Source organism: Equus caballus, chromosome 3 (assembly GCF_041296265.1).
Source record: "Equus caballus isolate H_3958 breed thoroughbred chromosome 3, TB-T2T, whole genome shotgun sequence".
NCBI classification, from domain to species: Eukaryota; Metazoa; Chordata; class Mammalia; order Perissodactyla; family Equidae; genus Equus; species Equus caballus.
In genome coordinates this window covers 49,501,936-49,522,127 of record NC_091686.1, presented here as the reverse complement: position 1 = coordinate 49,522,127, position 20,192 = coordinate 49,501,936, and the positions used below count along the sequence as shown (strand labels likewise).

The 20,192-nt window shown below is 40.3% G+C and overlaps 1 protein-coding gene across 27 annotated transcripts in view; it reads left to right on the top strand.

The window, feature by feature from the left end:
• The window catches only part of BMPR1B (bone morphogenetic protein receptor type 1B), a 377,788-nt gene that overhangs the window by 326,889 nt on the left and 30,707 nt on the right, over positions 1–20,192 (top strand). For 19 of the 27 annotated variants that reach the window (XM_023637699.2, XM_023637703.2, XM_070262222.1 and 16 more), the window contains 3 exons: positions 2,559–2,718; positions 12,605–12,707; positions 13,232–13,334. In XM_023637699.2, coding sequence (XP_023493467.1) covers positions 2,559–2,718; positions 12,605–12,707; positions 13,232–13,334 — 366 coding nt within the window. The remainder of the gene's footprint in view (positions 1–2,558; positions 2,719–12,604; positions 12,708–13,231; positions 13,335–20,192) is intronic. The other 8 variants (XM_070262233.1, XM_070262238.1, XM_070262235.1 and 5 more) reach the window with 1 other exon arrangement.

Here is a 20,192-nt window from a genome sequence, read left to right as displayed (position 1 = left end):
AAGCCCCTTTTCCTGTTATTGTAGTGCAATTTCATAATTAAAATACCCTGTAATCTACCCTTTTCAACAAAAATTAGATTTTAACATTCTTTCTTGTCAGTAAATATACTTCCACATCAGCATTTTAATAGCTGCATAGGAATCTCTTTTTAGAGATCTAACTTATCCCCTATTATGATAAACATGGGTTGTTGTAAGCAATATTGAAAAGAACCTCCTTCTAACTAAATTTTACATCATCCTTTAATTTAAATAAACTTAAAATGTGCGAAAATCATGAATCCTTTCTTAAAATGTTTGTTACAAAATGACATCTTATCTCCAAGAGCATGAGGATGATTCCTTTTCTAATGTAGACCGTTTGGTGTAAACATTCCATTTAACAACATTTCCCACCAGGTAGTAAGTTCCTGTATGTTAATTCATCCTAATTACCCAGGCTGTGCTTGGAACAGGGTAGGCACCCAATACCTATTTGCTAAGTCGACATATACATAATAAATGAATTTTTGTTATTTTGTTTTAAGACTTCAAAGAGAAAGAGGTCTGGCATGGAAGGAAGCATGATGTAATAAGTTTTAAAAATCTTATTTTCATCACTGAGTTACTTTGAGGTAACTTAGGTCATAAAGTTAGTAAGATTGAGATGTAAAAGGAAGGAAGCCAGCACGGCAGGGTGCTGTATAGACATCCCTGCACCCATGCACTGGATACAAGCTGGACCTCCGTGATCCTGCAGGCAGACGTGACAAATGGCTTAAATACAAGATGCTAACATGGACTGTGTTTCACTCTACTTTATTTTGGAATTTAACTTAAGGATGAACATTCTGTTCTCTAGAGATAATATACACCTATTGGGATTAATTATGTGGTTGGATTAAATAAATACTATTTGCTTAATCTAGTCCCAGGTTTCTCAATGTGGAGTCTGCACATCATCAGTCTTGGAATCGCATGGTGTCTTGTTGAATTTACCCTTCCCTTGGCTCCCCTGAGACCTCTGGGATCAGAATCCCTGTGGGTGGCCTGGGATTCCTTCCTCATATGCACGTGACAATCAACATGTCTTCTCTAGACCAAATACACAGAACTGTTTCAGAAAGTTAGGTGCACATCTTATATAAATTTGAAAACTCTGATGAAATATTAGAATTAACAATTAGGGAGAATTCTGATAAACTGATTTAACATATTTTGTTGCTTTTTCCTTCAATTATTACTCTCTAAGAAGTCAACTAATTAGCTTAACATATAGAAACTCAGGAAAAATCATCACAGATGTTTCTTTTCTGAATTTCTCATTCTGTGATGTAACCAATGACTAGACACATTAATTTGTGGTTTAAAATAAATGCACACTGTACATCTATTATGTATATTGCACTTCTGATCTAGAATTTCAATTTTTTAACCCAACATCTTGTAGATAATATTTTGGTTGAAATTTGATTTAATTATAGGCAAGCTTGATGTCTTGTGAGAGAGATTTTAAATCAAGTATTGCTCAGAGTGACAGTTTATGCAGTGACATAGCATGTGTGTGAGAGTTCTTACCCCGTGCCCGACATGTAATAGGTATCAGTTAGTGCATGCCCCCTGCTCAGGCATCATTAACTCCCAGAAGTGGTGGTAAAGAAGGAAAATAGGAAAACTATCTCAGTGATATGTCACCTTGTGTTAATGAAACATTGTCTTAATATTTAAAAGGTAAAAAATTTGATTCTCCACTAATATTAGCTAACATTTATCAAGTGTTACTATGTAACATACACACTCTAAGCTCTTGACATGAGGTAGGTGCTTATGATTATTTCCATTTTAATAAGAGAATGAGGCACAATGACATTATTTACAAAGTTATTCAAGGTCAACTAATGGGTAAATAGGAAAGCCTAATTTTGAACCCAGAAAATCTGTCTCTAGAGATCACAGCTACTATCATGTCTTCCTAACTACAATAGGTAGGCACTGTTGCGCATAAAAGCTGATGAGGAGGATGTATCTTTTGAAAGGTATTTTAATGATAACCAAATTTTTATCTTCCTACCCAATTTTGCAGATTAAATATTTCTAATAATTTCTTTTAAAAATACATGCTATACCTAAAGTAAAGAGAGCCCTAAGGTAAAGAGACTGGTAGAAAGACAATTTTAGGGCCCAAACAATCGGAGTTTAAATACTGGCTTCGTGATTTATTAGCTGTGTACAAATCACTTAAACTTCGAGTCTTAATTTTCTCATCTGAAAATGGGAATGATAATATTCACCCATAGTGTTACCATACAGAGTAAAGATAATCTCTATAATAGTGTCTCATTGAGCTCCTTGCATTCAACCAAATAAAGCTATTATAATTTAATTGTATAAATGATTTCTATGTTCTATATGAGAGATATAGAAAGTATAATTTTTAGTATCAAAATATCTGATTTCTGTTTAAATCTTTAAGAATCATGAATACCTAATATTTTATTTAATCTCCTTATTCTTTGGACAGAAGACTTTGGCTGGGCTGTCCCGCAGATATTTAAACTCTCGCTTTTTCTTCTTTTCAGCAAACTTCCTTGATAACATGCTTTTGCGAAGTTCAGGAAAATTAAATGTGGGCACCAAGAAAGAGGATGGTGAGAGTGCATCCCCCACCCCTCGTCCAAAGATCTTGCGTTGTAAATGCCACCACCATTGTCCAGAAGACTCGGTCAACAATATTTGCAGGTTGGTCATATAAATTGTTTAAATCTAGTTTTAACAGAAAGTCATACTTTTTCAACTGTAGAATTGTAGGCTGGTGTTTCCAAGAACATGTTTTGGGGAATAGTGCCTGATCCCGTTAACTCTCAGAGCTGTGCTGTGTTTAGAGAAATACTGAATTGCATTTTGCCCTGAAATGGTGTTCTGAGATTCTTCTGCCTTCCTCCAAACATCACACATGCACATAACCTTACAGCACCGTCCCAAGCTCCTTGTCAAGGAGCAAAACCCAGTTATTTTCTTTCAAAACACCTCTTCCCCAAAATAAATTCAACAGCAGAGGGTGTCGCATGTGTGTGGGGTTTTGTTTGTTAGAACTGTTCATCATGCTGATGGTGTTAGTGTTTTGGAAAGAACACCTAAGCTATTCGGAATATTTATAAACTGACTCTGGGAAGCGATATCATGGTACAGCTTATGTGAGTCCACCAGACTTTAGGAAAGACATTTGCAAAATATTAGAGAATAAACTCCTTCGTAGATAAGCTTGTTTGTATAAATACTTTCTAATATTTGAAACTGGACTATTTGCCTCTTTCTTCCTTACACGTCTTTTTTCAGCCACATCCATTTTGCTGGTCACTATAGTTATGTTTACTCCCCAGGATGAGGACTACAGTGGGTAAAGAGGCATAGTCTAATGAGGCCAGAGTGTGCCCAGGGAGAAGTGGCTGAGTTAACCAGACAGGTGTGGATCTCAGCAGTTAAAAATGTCAGAGAAGCAAAGTCTCCCTCAAGAAGGGTAATGGACCCACAGAGGAAGTTGGGCTGCTAGGTTTGAAGTCCGGGCAAGACATCTGGGCAACCATTCAGGGCCTCATTATCCAGGAAGGAACATGAAGCTGAGTTGAATGCTTTTTTCTTCCTGAGACCTTTTTTCCCCAAGGTTTCTATGAAGTGGGATCTAATATAAGCTTGCCAGTGTATCCTGAAATATATAGTTCAAGGAATGTATATTAACTGAATGACACAGAGAGGAAAGTTGGATGTATTCGTAAGTATATATCTCATTTAATCAGCAAAACAACTCAGCATGGTAGGGAATGCTTATTTCTTACCATTACACATAAGGAATTCAGGACCCAGAGAGGTCCAGTAACTTGGCTCTTGTGCGATAGAAGAAAGTTGGGATCACTGAGTCTTGTGCCAAAGTAAATTATTCTAAAGCTCAGACAGTGTTTCCTGGGAAACACTACCTCTTTGCAGTAAACAGAAAAAGTACCGGGAAAATTAGAGTTTTCTGAAGAAAGGGTAATTAGCAGTTGGAAGAATATTAGTGGGATATCTTACTGTTTTGTCTGGGTGTGTGGTAATTGAGAATAAATCTGTGTCATTTGAGCTGTAGTTCTGGTGATCATATGTTCAGGCTTTCCAAAATTATCCCAATTTCAAATATTTTGTTGTGTTTTCCTCATAGGCCATCGAAGTGTTGTACGTTGACTGGGGAGAAAGTGTTCAGGCAGGGTGAACTGCAGATTCTCTGTGGTGGGAAGGAGAAGCGTGCATGTTCCAGGAAGACTGCTTTCCTAGAGTCCAGGCCGTAGGCGGAGGTGTGGAAGGAGTTGAGCCTGGAGGTGGGAAAGATGCCCTGTGGCCTGGTGGGCTGTGTTAAGAATGCTGGTCTTATTCCTGAGGGTATTGGGAAGCTGCTGACGGGGACGTTTAAGCAGAGGTAGCAGTGAGATTGATGTGATTTGATTTGCTTTTTTGAAAAGTTTTCTTTGTTGCAGAGTATTGAATGTTTTAAAGGGAGACAAAAGTGAATTCAAGAAGAACAGCACTTATGTGAGAGAAATTGAAAAGTGGATTCAAGAAGAACAGTTCACGTGAGAGAAAATGATCTTGAACTAGGGTGGTGCTGGTGCAGGAAAGAGAAGGATGTGTTGGAGAGATATTTAGAAGGAAGGTTTTATGTTGATGAATTGGATATGGGAGGGGGCCAAGAGGGGCTCCACAAGTTTCTGGATGTACCTTTAGATGCATATTGTAGCCTTTTAATGAAAGTGGACAGAGGAAAATCACATGCCAATCTGACATGCTAAGGTCAAGGTTTTTGACACATCCAAGTGGAGCTATCAGGGAGTAGGTAGTAGGATATGGATTTGGAGCTCAGATAAGATGTCAGGGAGAGAGTACAGAGCGAGTAGAATGTTAGTTGGTTTTTGTTGTGAAAGGAACAACCTCAAAATCACAGTGGCTTACAACTAAGGACATTTATTTTTTCATTCATGGGTCTACAGTGGGCTGCAGCTGCGCTGGGCTCTTCTGGATCTGTGGGCTTGGCTTTCGCTGCTGCTTGAGTTCAGCTCTGCTCCATATGTTTCTTCATTTTGTACCAGCAGCTACTCAGGGCATATTCATTCTTGCACGAGTATAAGGGAATGACCTCTTAAACATTCTGCTTGCATCATGTCCTCTGACATTCCATTTACCAAATCAAGTGACATAGTCAAGCTCAAAGCCAAGGGGAAGCCATGACTTGGGTAGGGCATTGAGAACACTGAAAGAATAATCCAATCTACTGGGGAAGGACTGAGCCATGAGACGTTTAATGCTTGACTGAAGGAGGCTCTCCCCAGGAGCCTCAGAATTAGCAGTAAAGCAATGAGTATGGTGTCACTGAAGCCAAGTTATAGAGGGAGGAAGTAAGGTCAACTGTGTTGGGTACTGTTAGAGGTCAAGGAGGATAAGGAGTGAAATACAGCAATCAGATTTATTGACCTTGATAACTGCAGTTTGGAAATATTTAATGTGGAAGTAGAAATGGAAGCCAGATTGGAATGGCTTGTGAATTATACGGTTTCCAACCTTTGATTTACGATAGCAAAGAAAAAGAAAACAAGAATATAATTTTTAAAAACCCAGCAACAATAACAATGGAACCCATCAAAAAAACATGGGTCTACCATGACAGTCAACATGAATTGGTTAACTTGTAGAAGTCAACAGAAAACTAACATTTATTAAACTTTTTATAAGTACTGGTGTATTTACTTTCACCTATCTTTAATCATTACAGCATTTCTATAAAGAATGTAGCATTATCTGTATTTTCCAGGTGAGAAATTTGAGGCTCTGAGAGGTTAAGTAATTTTCACTAGGTCACTGTTCATGCCAATATGATGAAAAAAATTGTGAACAAGTTTCCTAAGTCCTGGATTCTTGACCAACAGCCAAGCCCTGACACTGGTTCTCAAAGGAGCTAATATTTGCTCTTGAGTAAAATGCACATCTATTTTGTTAATGAAGTGTTGACTGCAGTTGAGCTCCTGTGACCTGAGATTAGTCATGTGTGTGTCGCAGGGACTACTTTTGTTCATGTGCTGTCAGACCTAGAATAAACCCAGGCCTTCTGCCTCCGTTCCTGTAAGCCCATGCTCTACTCTTTGACCTCCAAATCAGTACTTCTCAAGCTCTCTCTGGGGAAAGATAGCTCCCCGCCCCCAACCCTAGTAAGTTGTGCACTGATACTTTTCTAAAGTACAAAAAAAATGAATTAATAGAAAAATAAATTTAAAATACTTAAAAATTCATGCTCCATTTTTTCTGTTTTCTATTATTCAGATTCAACAGATCTAAATTATTGCCGTACAAGTTTCAGTTTCTGTGTTAATCTCCTCACCGACCAGTAACAAGCAGTTTGCCGACCCGCAGGGGAACATGTTTTCAGTAATAGTGCACTAAATCTACCCCCCCAGATCACAGGACAAGGGTGTGCTTGCTGGAGGCTCAGATAAGGGCTTGTGGAAGCTGTCTGGCCTGAGGCCTTGTACCAGGCAGATCTTGGCCAAGCTGGGTGTCCCAGGTGGATCTCATGCTCATTACCTACCACTCCCACTTTCCTGGAAAGAATTATCTGAAAGTAGCCCAAATCAAGAGTGTGTCATACCTAAAAGAGATTCTGAAATCCCACATGATAATTCAGAGAACATGTGCAGAGTTTAGAAGGTTTTTAAACTCTTCATAATACCGTTGATCACTACCAGCCAAGGCCAAGGCCGTAGTCATTCTTGGCCTCGAGTCCTATCAGGTGCAGATGTGTCTGCTTCCAAAATCCGTGCTGTTTCCATTGCCTAAAGGTGTGCATGTTAGAGGATATGGTACAAATGTATCATGCTGAATACAGTATTAGAACCTTTTCTTAGATCCATAATTCAAAGTAAGGGGTGAAGCCATTGTCCTATCTCCCTCAAGATAATATCTGTCTCCTAAATATCTTTCCAGGTGTTCCTCTGCATTGTTAATCCTTCCCATTCCATTTCCAGATTGGATTTAGGACCCCAGACTATCACTGCGTGCCTTGAACGCTGCGAAGTCAGCTTGAATAACTCTTTTTTACATGATTTTCACCATGCCGATGTTCCATCTTATTTTCCTGTCCTAGCAGGTGTAATTTCAGCCTTGTTTGTTTATTTTTTCCCTGTATAATCTGGTGCCACTTTACCTCTCTTCTGTGTTTTACTTGACTTTTTCTGTGATAGTCATTTTTGTCCCTGTGTCACCACTCTCTCAGGTTCCTCCATTCCCTCACAGAAGTCTATCAATTTCTAAACATTAATTTTTACTCTTTTTTCAGAGATTATTTTAAATAATTCCTCATTTATCTTAATGGGTTCTGGCCAAAAATTCTCCCCCCGGACCAGTTTTCAGGGTTTACAGGTGTAGTAAATCACATCAGATGTTTGCACAAAGGATGTGCAGATGACACTGGGCTGCCTAAGTGAGGAATGAGCAAAATCTCTGACTGTCCCTTGAGGAGTCCCCGGGCGGAGGGGACACCTCAGGGGCTGGGACCTCTTACACAGTTGTATTAACCCAGGGCTTCTGCACCTCTTGCCAGGTGTGGTGGTGTGAGTTTTCGGACAGATGCTCCTGACCCAGGATCTCAGCGACTTTAAAGTACATGTTGTTCTCATTTGTTTATACATCTTCCCTTGCGTCCAGTGTATTCCACTGTTGCCCAGGCCATCTGAACATTGAGCTTTATGATTTTTTTTCCCCAGTAGATGTTCAGTTCAAACCATTGCACTTATGAGAATGAGGATTATGAGGTCATTAGGACTTGTACTTTAGTTGGAAGAGGCTATGATTTCAGATTCACTTATGAAGTCTTCTATGAGGAATACCTCTCCTTTTGTGCCTCTCATTAGTCATAAATGAGAATGTTAAATGGGCCCTTTTGTTGTTGCACTTAATAGAAAGTGAATAGACTAGGCTCTTTAAAATTTATGTACATAGAGAACTATTGGAGATTTTGGAGCAAAGAAGGAAAATGTCCCATTTCTCAAGCAGTGCTTGACAGATGGGCTCATCCAGAGGAGAGGGGAGGTGTGCTCAAGGCTGCCCCAGCAGTCCTGGAGAGGTGGTAAGGATCTGCACAGGGCGGTGGCAGAGAGTATACAAATGCTTGATTGATATAAAAAATGAGAAAAATTCAAAACAATCTTGTGTCTCCTTGAAAAAAATGAAAAGAACCCTAGATCACTTGGTCTGGCTGCCAGAGAAGGATGTATGATAGCTACATGTTCTTGAGAGTCAAGTAAACAGGCATCTCTCACGTTGGAACTTCGTCATTAATGTTGCCCCTTCACCTTCCTACAGGACTTGACCCGCAGAGGAGAAGCCGGGGAAGGGGAGCAGTAGTGGCCGGATATGTTTTACGCACTTTCCCTCCACGGCTGTGGGAATCCACCCCCCTAAGATGATAAGGAAGGGAAAACAACAACGTAAACCTTAGGATTCTCTTACTGTGGGAATTGCTACTGCTCAACATTCTTCTTTGCTTTTTTCCGCTGTCAGTAGATAACACTCAATGAGCTTATGAGTTCTCTCTCTGCTGCTTGAAGGTGGATCGTGGACCCTCCAGGGAGGGGTGGCTGTCATAGATGAAGGGCTCCTGCAAAGCAAAACTGCATCTTCCTTGCTCTTGCCTTCTCAGTATCTAATTCTGCCCAAATCACAGGATGCTCAGTAAATGTTTGTAAAAGGAACTTCTGTTAACAAAGCCCTAAGCATCTTTCAGCTGTTTTAGTTAACTAACTAAAATCTATGTGATTTAAATAGCAACTCTAAAAGTTATATACATATCTTTGAGCTTACATGTGACAGAAAACTTTGAAATCTTTCTTTATTGCCTTGAATATTTTAGAAGACAGAATGTTCTCAAGGACCTATTTACAAAATAACCTAAAAATCAAGCAGCTTTTTCAAATTGATTCTGACTGAAACTTAAAAGAAATCTGAAAGAAATGTAAGAATTCTAGTCTCTCTCACATACTAAAGAAAAATTAGAATAGATATTGATCAGTCAAGAGAGCTATTAATCCTTGTGGGCCAATGCATTTGAGAAGGTATCCATTTCTGTTATTAGTTTTTGTTGAGAGCACAAATTTAAACCATTTAATAATTTAATAATTTTTATTCGACAGTTTAAATTATTTTAATGCTTTAAAATTTCCTATTACTCTAAGCAAAGCAGGTAAACTCTTTTTAACTAATACTTAAAAAAATTCCTTTATAGTTAAATTAATCTTTATAAAGATCTAAATGAGTTAGAAGAAAAGTTCTGCAATAGTGCCTTCTCAGCTGAGGCGGTGATGTTTCTGAACGACCCTGGGGTTTGCAGTTCAGGAACTATGATCTTAGTGGAGGAATAGAATTAAAGGGACCAAGCCTGGGGTACACCTTCTAAATACTGTATTCACTAAAACAAAACAGTTAATAGAGCACTTTATTATATAAAGATGCTGTCAATGCAATTTTACACATACTATCTAATATTCTACAAGAACTAATGAGCGAATTGGGGTGCAAAAAAGCTGTTTCTAAGTCCACTTGATCACAAATGAGAAGTCAAAGCTGGCAGGTTCTGGGTGCACATCTACTCAAAAGAGTATCAGTTGGTCCCTCAAAGCTTTAAGCCAGGTGCAGCCTTTCTTCCCAGCGTTCAGCGAACGTTGACTGTGCACACTGAAATGCACACTGAAGGTCTGTTGAGGCAGTCAGTCCCCTGATGGTCTCTAGAAAGCCCAGACATCTCTGCTTTTGGAATAGCGGATTCAAGGAGACTTGAACCTATAGTTCCATTCAAGTGTTGTAACAGAGTTTTACTATCACTTTATGACATCATGCGACGTTTAACTTCTTAAATGCTTTGCTGTTTCATGAATTAACAGTATGTTAAGAGGCACTCAGAACTGATGACTGATATCTTTGTATGCGCTCTTCTGTTTTGTCAGTTGCTTTTGAAATGTTGCATGTATTGTCATTTTTTCAAATTCATAATCATCACTGTAATCAAATGATTGATCCTACATTCCCGTGTACATATCACTACTATCAGTTTTGTTTAACAGTATTTCAACTTTTGTTTCCTTGCTGATTTTTCATCTCTTCCTGTTATTGCTTTCAACACTCTGGGAATGACGGGGTGATAATCTATATAAAATGTATAAAAGCTTACCCATGGCAACCGGGCAGCAGAATGTTGAGCTAAGCCGAGGGGAAGGGTTCGCGCTTTCCTGACACAGCAGCCGTCTCTTGGTGGCGGGGAGGTGGCTCACCTCCGCTCTGGAGTGTAGCTTTGTTTACATCTGTGCCTGCTGCAGAGCTGAAAGTTCTCAAGTAATTCCTAAGGTTCTGTAGTTGTGCTGCTAGTTTCCAGTTAATGTTCCTTACTGGCTAACAATTTCAATGAGAAGCTAATGAATTATTTTTGGTTTGCTGCGGATAATATGGACTTGAAATGGTTCCCTCAGCTCCTTGCCTGTCCTCCCACCAAGTGCTTGATTCCCATCCCCGTTTATCACTGGGGGAATGCCAGCTCTTTTCTCCAGGGTCTCTTTCCTCTTCATCTCCTCTTTGTATTTTAGCTCCATCCTCTTCAAAGACAAGGGAGTGCATTTTTAAGGCTTGGATTTACTCTCCCTTACGTTTGTTTACATTTCATAGGACATTATAACAGTAGTTTTCCAACAGCTTTACCAGCTTTTTCTGTTCTTGTCTTGATTCTTATCAGTTGCCTAAAAGTACATTTCCATGTACTCAGATTTTGAACAAGGGGAACTCATGATTAAGGAGAAATTAGTCTTTTTGGATTTAATATATTGTATCAACTTTTCTAGCCTCTATGAATTCCTCATGTCTGAAAATTAAGATGACTTTATTTCTGATAATTCCTGAATTTTACTTTCGATGAAAAATGTAAGTTAAACATATAGTCTAAATGTGTAGGAAAGGAATAAAAAAATCCCATGGGTATTTTTGCTTATATTGTTTAAGGTAAATATCTAAGGGATAGCTCTGTTATTTACTGCCTTCAGTGTTTACATGCTTTAGATTCTTACAGCAATTTCAGTAAATTGGCTAAAAAGCTCCAAAGAGTTCAGAGCATAGGCTGTTCAAAGGCAGTCTTTCTCCACAGCAATATTCATGCATTTGACCTTAGTCTAACAAAGACATTTATCACGGGCTTTTCCCAGCCGTTCATTAGTATGTTTGAACTTTGCTGTGCTAGTTCTTTTAAACTGAGGTATTTTGGATTACTTGAGGCTTATAAAGCAAGTAAACAGTTCTAAGGGTGTTGACGATAACTGAAGGGTTAGTGTATGGCAGAATGTTGCTACCACTAATGCAGAATAGACAAGCACACAAATCATGGCTGATGCCATTCTCGGAGCTTCTTCCCCTGACCTTCCAGGATGACACTGTCATATCTTTCTGGATGCTGAGCATGCAAATAGATGAGAAAAGGATGGAGACAGAGTTTCGTGGTTTATGACTTATATTGGGAGCCTGCTGGCATTCGTCACCCAACTTGTGAAGACAGTAATGTCTGTTTATAACTAGATCTATATGTAGTAGTTCTAGTTTTTCATTTTTAGTCCCAGGTGGAGATAGTGGAAAATGTGTGGGAATGAAACAAGAGGTTCTTGCTTCTGTAACACTTTGTTTTGCGACCTTGTACAAGTTTATTATTCCCTCACAACTTTAATTTCCTCATCTGTAAAATAGAAATAAGATTATTTTATTCCCATTGTTGTTGAGAAGATTAAATGAGATAGAGTAAGTGAAAGTGTTTTTAAATCTAGAAAACCATACAGAAATTAAAAATATTGCTTCTTTGCCTTCCATGGCCTTGTTAAAACCCCTTCTTTCTGTTGTCTGTCCTTACTCCACTCCTAACTTCAGCCCATACGATATTTTCGTATAATAGTTCAGCACAGAAGCAGAGGTGCCACAGGGCAGAGTCTTGGTCACCTCAGTCATGCTGTGCTGGTCCTGGCTTCTCCCCTCTGTAGTTTGTGTGCCGTAGGGAGAGAGAACTTTATTTCACTACCTCAGAGCAAGAAGAACCAGCATAGATGGTCACCTGCATGGGTTCAAACCCCTGCTGTGCCTCTCACTAGCTGTGTGGCCTTTGAGAATTTCCTCAAGCACTCTGAGCCTTGGTTTCCTCATAGAGGTGAGGGTAGTGCTACCTCCTCACAGAGTGTTTTCTCTGGGTTTGCGAAGGTTATACCTGCAACGTACCAAAATAAGGCTCTTGTAATCGGTGTGCATGGTTGTTAATGGGTTATGTTATATGGGGATTCGGGATCCTTCTTTCTGGTAAATTTCTGGACAGAGGAGATATTACCAAATGTTTTATGATGATTAAAGCAACTTTCGTAAAAGGAAGTTTTGGGATTCTTTTAACAGATTTTAACCTGTAACGATAACTGACTTCCTCCTTGTTTATAATGAACAAATGATAAACATCTTCAATTCCTTTTGCCCTAGACACACACACAGATGCACACGCACACACACACACACAAACACACACTTACTTTGCCTGTTTGGTCTTTAGCACAGATGGATATTGTTTCACAATGATAGAAGAAGATGATTCCGGGATGCCTGTGGTCACTTCTGGGTGTCTAGGACTAGAAGGCTCAGATTTTCAGTGTCGGGTAAGGAAGAGAACTTAATTCTGCTTCGTAACCTTTTGTCAGCTAGATTCCGAATGGTCAAGTTTCAAGCATGATAAAACAATTGTTTTTTTTTTTTGACTAGCCTCTTCTTAGTAATTTGGACAATAATTTGAAAATTCTCATTGGGCCAATTCTTTATTCATTTTGAAATCAAATATTCTTTTTATTTTTGCTGTTAACTTCTGGCTTAGTGACCCATTAGATCATCTTGCTCAAATTCCAATTTAGTGAATTGCAATAAGTCCAGCTTTCTTTCTCAGTTTATGCCATGCACACTGGTTATTACAGATATAGTAGTAATTTTGTTGAAGTGCAAAAGTTGCGGTAAGATAATACACGGTAATTTGAAAGAAATTACTTAATAGAAACATTTTCAACATGTTTGAGTAAAATTATAAGAATTTTAAGTGAGTCCGCTAAATAGTGTTAATTTCTTAAGTTTTAGATTATGTGACTTTGAAATTTAGGGGAACCCACTAACAGCTGTTTGAGTTCAATTTCAGGACACCCCCATTCCTCATCAGAGAAGGTCGATTGAATGCTGCACGGAGCGGAATGAGTGTAACGAGGACCTGCACCCCACGCTGCCGCCCCTGAAAACCAGAGGTGAGGCTCCCAGGCCGGAGGGCCTTAGGCTTGAAGAGGATAAAAACTTGAAGTGCTCTCTCTCTTCTCAATGAATCTCCCTGTACCATTTTCCACTGTGTGGCAGAGGACTGAGGCAGGATGACACGATGAAACTCACTCGGAGACGTGTGCAGGTAGTTCTTGGGAAAATAGTCATGTGAGGCTTCACTCCTCGGCGTCTTATTTCGTGGACCTCCCCTCACTTCTTCCAGGAAACTACAGTTTCTAGAGCTGGTGGCGTGTTTCAGGAGGGTGGAGGAGGGGACGCTGTGTGAGGCTGGCCCCTACACGTCATTCAGAAGGTGTGCTTCACTCAAAACTGCTGCTTGGCTACATTCATTCTAAAAATAAGGACCTTATAAAGGACTGAATCAGATTATTTGCTGGATGGCATCTCCTTTGTTCTATGCCAGAGCAACTACTTTTAGTCAAATCATATACGTATCATATATTGAGAAAATATCTAGAAAATTTAATTTCAGGTCTTATACATTTAAGTGTTGCTCTTTAAATACAAATATTGCATCCCCAAAGACTTTTTGTTAAAAGCAGCTGCCACACGGCATCCTATACAAGATAGAGGAAGGTGGGGACCAGTGTTACTTGGGGCTAATTTTCCTCAGCACAAAGAAGAAGATTGGCAACGGATGTTAGCTCAGGGCCAATCTTCCTCACCAAAAACCAACAAACAAAGAAAAAAAACAGCTGCCACATTTTCTTTCTCCTCTTTGCTCTCACCACAAAATAAATGATTTGTGGTAGTCATAAAGTCGGAAGTCCTAAGTCTTATGTAAGTGGTTTAAAATGATTCTTCATGATTGATTTTATTTCTTGAGAAGAGATCATCTTTCCAACAAAATATAATAACATTTCCTGATTTGATGATAACGTTTTACCAACACTTGTTCCTACTATAGCCGAGAAAGCTCAATGAGATTGATTCATAATAGTTCACATCAAAAATCCACAGGCAGTTTTTAAAATTTTGCCAGTCAACATGCTGGGTGTTAGGGATATAGAAATGGATGAAGAAAATTCTTCCAAGATGTGCCCACTAGGATGTGAGAAGAAACATGTAAATTATTGAATAATACTTGGTCAGGAATATCTCAGCAGTTAAGTTAGATTATAAAGTGTATTAAGGACACAGAAGAGTGAGTGGCTCACTCTGGAGTGGGAGGATATCAAAATAGCTTCATAGAAGTGATACTTGAACAAAACTTTAAGGGTGAACAGGACTTTGCTAAGTGGACAAGGCAGGAATAAAAATAAAAAAATTAAAATGGCTAACATAAGCCAAACATTGTGTAAATATTACATTAATTAACTCATTTGAGCCTCATAACAATTCTATGAGGTACTTAGGATTAGTATTCCCCATTAAAAGATGAGGAAATTGCAGCACAGAGAGGTTAATTAACTTTCCCAAGTTGCACAGCCTGTGAGTAGCAGTGACTGAATAGGCAGTAGTTAAGTGCAGAGGTTTGGCTTGTCATATTTGAGAAACATTTGCAAAATACAGGCATATGAAACAGCATGACTGGTTGGAGAAAATCTCCTGATTAAGTTTTCTGAAGGCTCACTATTCAGAGTGGACCTGTGGATCAGCCGCGTTGGTATCACTTAGAGCTTATTAGAAATACAGAATCTCAGGCCCCCCCAGACTACTAAACTGCCTTTAACAGGATTCTCCAGGTGATTTACGTGCGCGTTAAGGTGTGGGCTACACTTTTGGTAGAAAAAGACAGGACGTATCTGTGGATGTGGCTGGTGCCATTGTGTCTCCATGGGAGTTCGACAGCACCTGCTCAAGAGAGGTGCACCCATGGCAGGTTGCTGCAAAGTTCTAATGTTGACTTTCAGTTTTGTGGTTACTTCCTGTGACCTAGCTGCAGACAGCGTTTTGAATTGCGCTGGCCCAGGAGCTCCTCTTTGGGGACTGGGGCAGGGAGGGGGTGAGGAGTGGCTGGAATGAAGAGGGAAGTGCTAGAGTTCAGAATTTCTTTCCTCAAGAAGAGATTTTTCCCATTCGAAGGGAAGTGATGTGTCCCAGAAGTAGCAGGAGGGTTTAGGAAGATTCTGACTCTCCTTTGAAAGGCCAAAAGGGCTGCAGTGCATATGTTGTCCTGTAGATGGAGCCAGAGTCTGGTTAGGACCAGCAGGTGAGGGGGTGTTCTCTGACGAGGCTGAGAAGGCAGGGACTTTCAGAAATAGTGGAGTAAGTCTGTAGAGAACTGAGGGAAAGGCTGTGTAAAGAAGAGAAGCAGCGTAGAGAAGACAAGTCCTTGGTCCAGGGCAGGGTGTGAAGGGGGATGCAGGAGTGGCTGGTGGGTAGACGGAGGATTTACCAGGTGACGGGCTTGGCAGGCGTGTGGTGGCCTTAGGGTTTATTGCTTTGAACTCTGAGGGTCCCAGGTATGCCTAGCTGAGGTCTCTGCAGATCCGCCTTACCCTTTTGGTGCAGTCATTTTGGGGTCCAGGAGAAATCACCGTGGGCCCGCCTGGGGATCTAGTGGTTAAGATCCGGCGCTCTCACTGCGCAGCCCAGGTTCGTCTCTGGTCAGAGAACCATATCTCCTGTCTGTCAGTTGTCATCCTGTAGCAGCTGTGTGTGGCTGTGATGCTGAAAGCCGTGCCACCGGGATTTCAAACACCACTAGGGTCACCCGTGGTGGAGGGGTTTCGGCGGAGCTTCCAGACTAAGACCAGGAAGGAGAACCTGGCCACCCACTTCCGAAAAAAATTGACTGTGAAAACCCATGACTAGCAGTGGAGCATTGTCTGATAGAGCTCTGGAAGAGAGGATGGCGCAGAGAGACCTGGCAGGTTTCTGCTCTGCTGCACACAGGGTCACCAGGAGTCAGAATCAGCTCGACAGCACTAACAACAGTGAGAAGTCAGTGCAGCCTGTGGACTGAGACACTGCGTTTTATACATAGCCATATCATGGAGCTGAAAAAAGGATTTATTACCCACAAGTCCTTGCAAGTACGTGGCACGCCCGGGGCCACACAGCAAGATTGTGGGTAGAAAAAGAGAGGGAGTACCAGTGAGTGGACCTGGGCCTTCACTGGGGAAAAGAGCGGGGGCCTAGCGTTTTGCATGTTCACTCAGTGAATTTAAAACATGTGAGTGGGAATTAGGTGCAGGAGGGAAACGCGGGGTCACTCAAGTAGTTAGTTATATAGGTTACCTAGGGCTTTCTGAAAGGGGAACTTCGTGGGTGGGGCGTCCTGGTTTCTTATCTAGCTGTTTTACTAGTGTAATACTAGTGTAGTGCAGTATTTTACTAGTGTTTTGCCAGTGTGTCATCCAGCTGGCAATATGATTATTTGAGATGGATGTCTTTGAAATGGATCCTTCACAATCAAAAGCTTAATGTCAAGCACTTACACTACAACTCCCCGACCCTCTGGTTTATACTCCACCCACAAGTCTTGCTCCAGGCACCCCTTGTCCACCTCTTGGCCACCCTGCAGGCCTTGGGGTCTGTGTACCAGCTCCTTGGTCCACCCTCAGAAGGACAGGGGTGGAGAGAGGGCCTCATGGTTCCCGGACATAGGCATGGGGCATTTAGGCAAGAAATTCCAGACTTCTAGGCAGTGGCAGAAGGATTAAATGGAGAGTGGGAAGGGACGAGTTCTGGGGGGACTTGTCCGCTGGGTCCTGCAGACCCCTTGCTCTGTAGGAAGGGGCACAGTCGAAGGGAGGCTGAGCCTAGACCAATTTTCTGGCCTACGGACAATGAAAACCATCATCATCATAACTGTGGTATTTGCTACTGTGAATGGAGCGCTTACTTGGCTCTTTTGTAAGAACTCTACATATACTAACTCTTTTAATCCTCATAACAACCCAAAGAGGAAGGCACTATTATTACTGTTACCCTCATTTCACTGACATGAAAGCTGAGGAACTGTGAGGTTAAGTCCTGTGTGAAGGTGACACAGCCGAAGTGGTGGAGGTAGGAAATGGGCCAGGGACGGCATCTCACTGACTGCCACAGAGAGCTCCGCATGGCGTTCCCAACAAAATGCTTCCACCTATTTAAGACTCAGAACACTCTACGTCAAGAGAAGTTAGCCATTTCACATAAGAATTGATAAACAGTTAATATGATTACTTCACAGCCTTCTGTTTATTCTGTTCGCCTTGCACAGGTAAACATTTTGTCTAGTCTCAGAATATGGTGTTAGAGCTTTGCTCCCTTGCATGTGCGCTCGCTCACTCTCTCCCTCTTCCTTCTCTTTCCTCTTCTGCCCTCTAATTTAACATCTCTTAAGTCCCAGGTGTGTACTAGGCCAGTGGTTTTCAAACTTTAGGTGCATCAGAGTCGCCCATAGGGCTTGTTAAAGCATAGAGGACCACCCCCACCCTGAGTTTCTGATTCCCTGGATCTGCGTGGGCCTCAATAATGTGCATTTCTAAGCAGTTCCCAGGTGATGCTGGTGCTACTGGTCCAGAACCCACACTTTGAGAAGGGCTGCACTAGGTGTTGCCAAGTAAATTATTATATATTATTTAGTAGATTTATTATAAATCTATATGTCAAATTACTATAAAGCGGAGACTGTGTTATTAAAAGAATAGAGAGCTGAAAAATCCAGCTCACCATTTTTTGTTGTTGTTCTTGTTCTTTAATAATTGCTCTTCCAAAAAAGTTAAATGATTAACCTTATCACAAAGCATCTGTATTACTAGGTGCTAAGTAATAACAGGCTTAGGTGAGGTTCTGTTATGAGAGATCAGACAAGTGCTAAGTGTAAAGGTAAATGAGTACAAATAAATTGTCCTTATTGGAAACAAGTAAATGCAAAAGCCTTTTCTACCAATCCAGAGTTTTCTCAGATTCTTTTTTTTTTAAACATAGGTGCATTTGGCAGGAAATTAGAGATATGCGATCACATTCAACAAATATTTATCAATGTATATTTATGTCCTTGAAATTTTATTTGTCATCTTCTGTTTCCAAAAAGAAGATGCAGGGTGGCCAGAATGCAGCTTAAATTCTTTGATGGATAACAGTTTTCCTTCTGCTTTGCTGATTCCATTTCAGCACCAGCAAAGCAGGATAGCCCTAGGGTAACATTCTTTCTCCTGAAGGAGGAAATCAGAAAAGTAATGAGATCAAATGCAGCACCTTCCTCATAAACAATAAAATATGATCTGGGGAGCCCAGTAACACTGCAGCTGGTGCTAAGAGGAGGAAGAGATGTCTGTTCTGATGGAGAGGCTGGTGGGCAGAGGTCGTGGTGGCCTGCTGTCTGGCTCCCTGCCGCAGAATCAGCGATGAAAGGCACTGGATGCAGGGAGGAGCGATGTGTACCCAGACTCGCAGCATCAGATGGTTTGACCAAGATATTGTGAGTAAACTGCTCTCTTGAAGGGGCATACAGACAAGAGAATTTGATGAAGATTTTTTCCCTCCCCAAAAATTACTTCTTATAGTCATTTCTTTTTATCATTTTTTTTTAAATGAACACTTAAAGTGGAAAACTGGTATTAAAATGAAATGAACAGGAGCCCTTGCTTTGTTAAATGGGATCCTCTAATCTGACTTTTACAAAATCAACATTCATTCGATTTTTTGAAATAGGTATAAGTTTGTATTTTAAATATGGAAATTACTCATATATACTACATGTGTACTTCATAGAAAATGTATCATAAGTAATATTCTGTTTTGAAATATGGTAATTTCAATGTAGTTTAAGTCAAATTATATAGTATTTTCAAAGTTCAAGTTTATCCTATTTCTTCTCTTACTCAGTTGAAAAATACATTCTGTGCAGTTTACAGATGTATTTTAAAATGCTATTGTTTAGCTTAGTTATTGCCAATTACAAATTAAATGCTGTAGGTAGCAGGTATTTAACCAGTGAAACAGCTCCCTTACCCTCCACCACACAGATGGGTTGGATGTGTGATAGTCCAGAATGCAAAGAGGAGCCAGACTTGCTTCTGAGACGTCTGTTATGTCCGTGGCAACATAAACCAGCACGCGGGTCTGAGCTAAGTTCCTTGGCGGCGCGTGGCTCTCACATTTCTTGAAATGTACAGGTCCTAACTATTTTGGAATTTCTGTTTAACTTTATATTTGGGACAGATGAAAGGAATTGAGAAACAGTCTGTTTCTTTCTCATCGAACACAATAATCTGGATTTTAAAATTCTGTTGTTACCTCCTTTGTTACCAGGAAATATAATCCTAAATATTTTATGGAGGAAAATAACTAGACTATTATATCTTTGTTCTTATAGTGAATTTATTTCTAGATGTCACTATAAGAGAGAATCCCAATAGATGATATAAGCAAATTACTAGTGCAATATTATTTGTTGACTAAAGTCCTCTGACAAGAATATGCTTTTCAGGCACTTCGTGCTCTCTTAATAGGAAGATGTCTCCAATTTATCCATGATTATAACATTGAGAGCACATATAGAGATTCCTTGAGGTAATCCTATGTCCATGATTCTTTCTAGATATATGTTTTTTCTTCTGTTTCTTGGTTCAGTTATGAACTATCTTCTAACTTTATAAAAATAGTCCTGGCATTTTAAGTCCTCACAAACCACTTCATTATCAGAGAGGAGACCAGCAGTGACAGAATGCTATTTTGTTAGGAAGCCCTGGTGATTCCTACTTGCCTCTCAGTGAGCCAGACTTCCCTGGAGAGTTCTCCGTTCCACTTCCCTGAGCACTTGGACTGATAGCACAGGTAGAAGTCTGCGGCCCTAGAGAGAACTGCGGGTCTGCTCCTTTCCTGATAGGATCTGGAAGGGTTCACTTTCCAAGACCCTGGCAGTGACGGGAGTGTTTACATTGTTAAGGCTC